The sequence below is a fragment of the Oryzias melastigma genome, linkage group LG20, assembly GCF_002922805.2.
Source record: "Oryzias melastigma strain HK-1 linkage group LG20, ASM292280v2, whole genome shotgun sequence".
NCBI classification, from domain to species: Eukaryota; Metazoa; Chordata; class Actinopteri; order Beloniformes; family Adrianichthyidae; genus Oryzias; species Oryzias melastigma.
This window is the reverse complement of record NC_050531.1, coordinates 229761-231880: the sequence shown is the minus strand read 5'-3', so window position 1 is coordinate 231880 and position 2120 is coordinate 229761. Positions and strand designations below refer to the sequence as shown.

The window sequence follows — 2120 nt, the reverse complement described above, 5'->3', positions numbered from 1 at the left end:
ACACTAGCGGATCTAGCTGGATGTTCCTGTACTGACGTCACACGACCTATGACCTACTTATCGGTGGCTGCAGAAAGTCTGAGCGACCACGCTATCTTTGAACGTTTGAAGAGAGTGCACGGGGCCGCAGGTGACAAAATAATTATACGGGGTTCATTTGTGACAAAAATACTAATGTTTTATTGCAGTTTTAAAAAAATCACGATTTTCACCGCACAAGGCCTTTAACTATATGGGGCCCACTTGGCCTTGCTGGCTGGGAGCAATTTAAAAGGAGAAATACTCGGAAATGCAAACACGAAATGATTTCTTATTATATTTCTTTCTCTTTCAGAAGGAAAATGCCGCACATACATGTTAAAAACTCAAAAAACATGATTTTCATTGGAGGGGGACTCAACCTGTATCCATCATCACCTCATGAGTGAATCATAATCTGCAGAGTGCACGTCTGATGTAGCGTGCAGGTGTGGCTAAAAACAGAACAACAGCGGGAAATTCAGCAGAAGTTTCCACTTTAGGAGCTTGTGTTTCTTGTTCAAGTTGGTTTGGGTTTCTCCCTGAGTCTGCACTCCAACCTGACAGCATCCATCAGACTTACTTTCATTCATACATGAACGGTAGAGGATCTTGGCTTTGGTCACCGCCTCTAGCTCCCCAGCAGCAGACGGAGCCTCCAACAAGTCTGAGAGGAGAAGACCTGTTAGTTATTCCTGTAAGAAGATGATGAGGATCCAGAACGGCCGAGAAGAAACCAGAACCTTTGATCCTGATGTCCACTTGCTGCCTCAACCAGGGGTAAATGCCGTACGAGGACGAATCCTCGGGAATGGCGTTCTCCTTTAGCCAACCGCCACAAGCAAAGCTGTAGAAGTCAGTGCAGGGGTCCACAGACCGGTCGACCTTACTCAGAATCGACCCCGCTGGGGACAGAGAAGGTCAAGCTTCAGGTCAGGAAGTCCACATGAAGAGAGCTGAAGTTCTCACCTGCTTCGATGCATTCTGGAGTCAAGCAGAACTGCTGCTGACTGGACCTCTGAGACACTGAGGAAAACCAAAACAGTGTCAGAAACGTGCAAACAGAACCATCCAGAACTCTGGTTCACCTGAACGATGTCAATGACAGATCAGAGGTCATGACCCTGAAGGACTTCCTGCTCTGCCGAGTCAAACGTTCCAACTCTTATTTCCTTCTTCAGTTCTTTTTTAACCCTCTTCATACCAGATCCTCTATATAAAAATAAAACATCAGTCATGAGGCAATAAAACCTTGGTTCTGACTAAACCGTTCCAGCAAAGTTCGAATGTGTGCCTGCCTTCTCTCTTCCTGCAGATAGGGGGCGCATTCTAGTGGTTCCGCATTAGAGACTTTCATGTTTTGAAATGAGGAATGATGGATGTTATTCTGAGCGGTTCAGTCCATGGAACAAATGTCAAAACTTTGCCATGACAGCGTTTAGTGGGAGGAGCCAACACTGTTTTCCCTCCAAACCCGAGCTGTGTGAGACGAGGTTCCACGTGTGAGCTTGTTCTGGGTTTGGCTCCGATTTAAAAAAATAAAGTGACACGAATAAACTTTCCAGGAAACTTTGGGGTTTCTGGGGTTTGGTGACGGGTCGACCTCCTCGCTGATGGGAGGGACAGCAGGGAAGGCTGTGGATCTAACCCTTTTAACCCACAGGTTTCCCCGCTCCCCAGAGGTGATCCTGCTGTCCCTGAACGCCTCATCTGGCCCCGTGACGGCTGCCCCACAGAGTCCGACAGAATTAGAAACCAAATCTGATTGTGAATGGATGAGCGGAGCGTTCCAGTCTGACCTTGAGAGGCGGTTTGGACACACTCATGCCAAATTATTAAAATGTGCATAAATCAGGGCAAACTCCTTCTCTGTGGCGACTGCAGGGCGGGAGGCAGGGGGAGTTTCCTTCCGAGGGGGCGACTCGGTCTAAATGTGCCGGGACAAAGCATAGTTGCTCTCCAGACCCGCCACAAGAATGCGGCCTTCCCTCAACAACAACCAGCCTAGACCGTCAGCAGAACCCCACCCAGCAGCCTGCACCCTCCCTGCACATCAGCGCTGTCAAAGCTGGAGACAATCAATCAGTGGGGGGGGGGGGGGG

At 48.8% G+C, this 2120-nt stretch overlaps 1 protein-coding gene across 2 annotated transcripts in view; it reads right to left on the bottom strand.

Annotated features, from left to right (window-relative positions):
• The window catches only part of phex (phosphate regulating endopeptidase homolog, X-linked), a 24000-nt gene that overhangs the window by 16787 nt on the left and 5093 nt on the right, over window positions 1-2120 (bottom strand). For both annotated transcript variants that reach the window (XM_024280537.2, XM_024280536.2), the window contains exons 3-5: window positions 988-1044; window positions 762-923; window positions 602-685 (exon numbers count right to left, since the gene is read on the bottom strand). In XM_024280537.2, the coding sequence (XP_024136305.1) occupies window positions 602-685; window positions 762-923; window positions 988-1044 (303 nt within the window). The remainder of the gene's footprint in view (window positions 1-601; window positions 686-761; window positions 924-987; window positions 1045-2120) is intronic.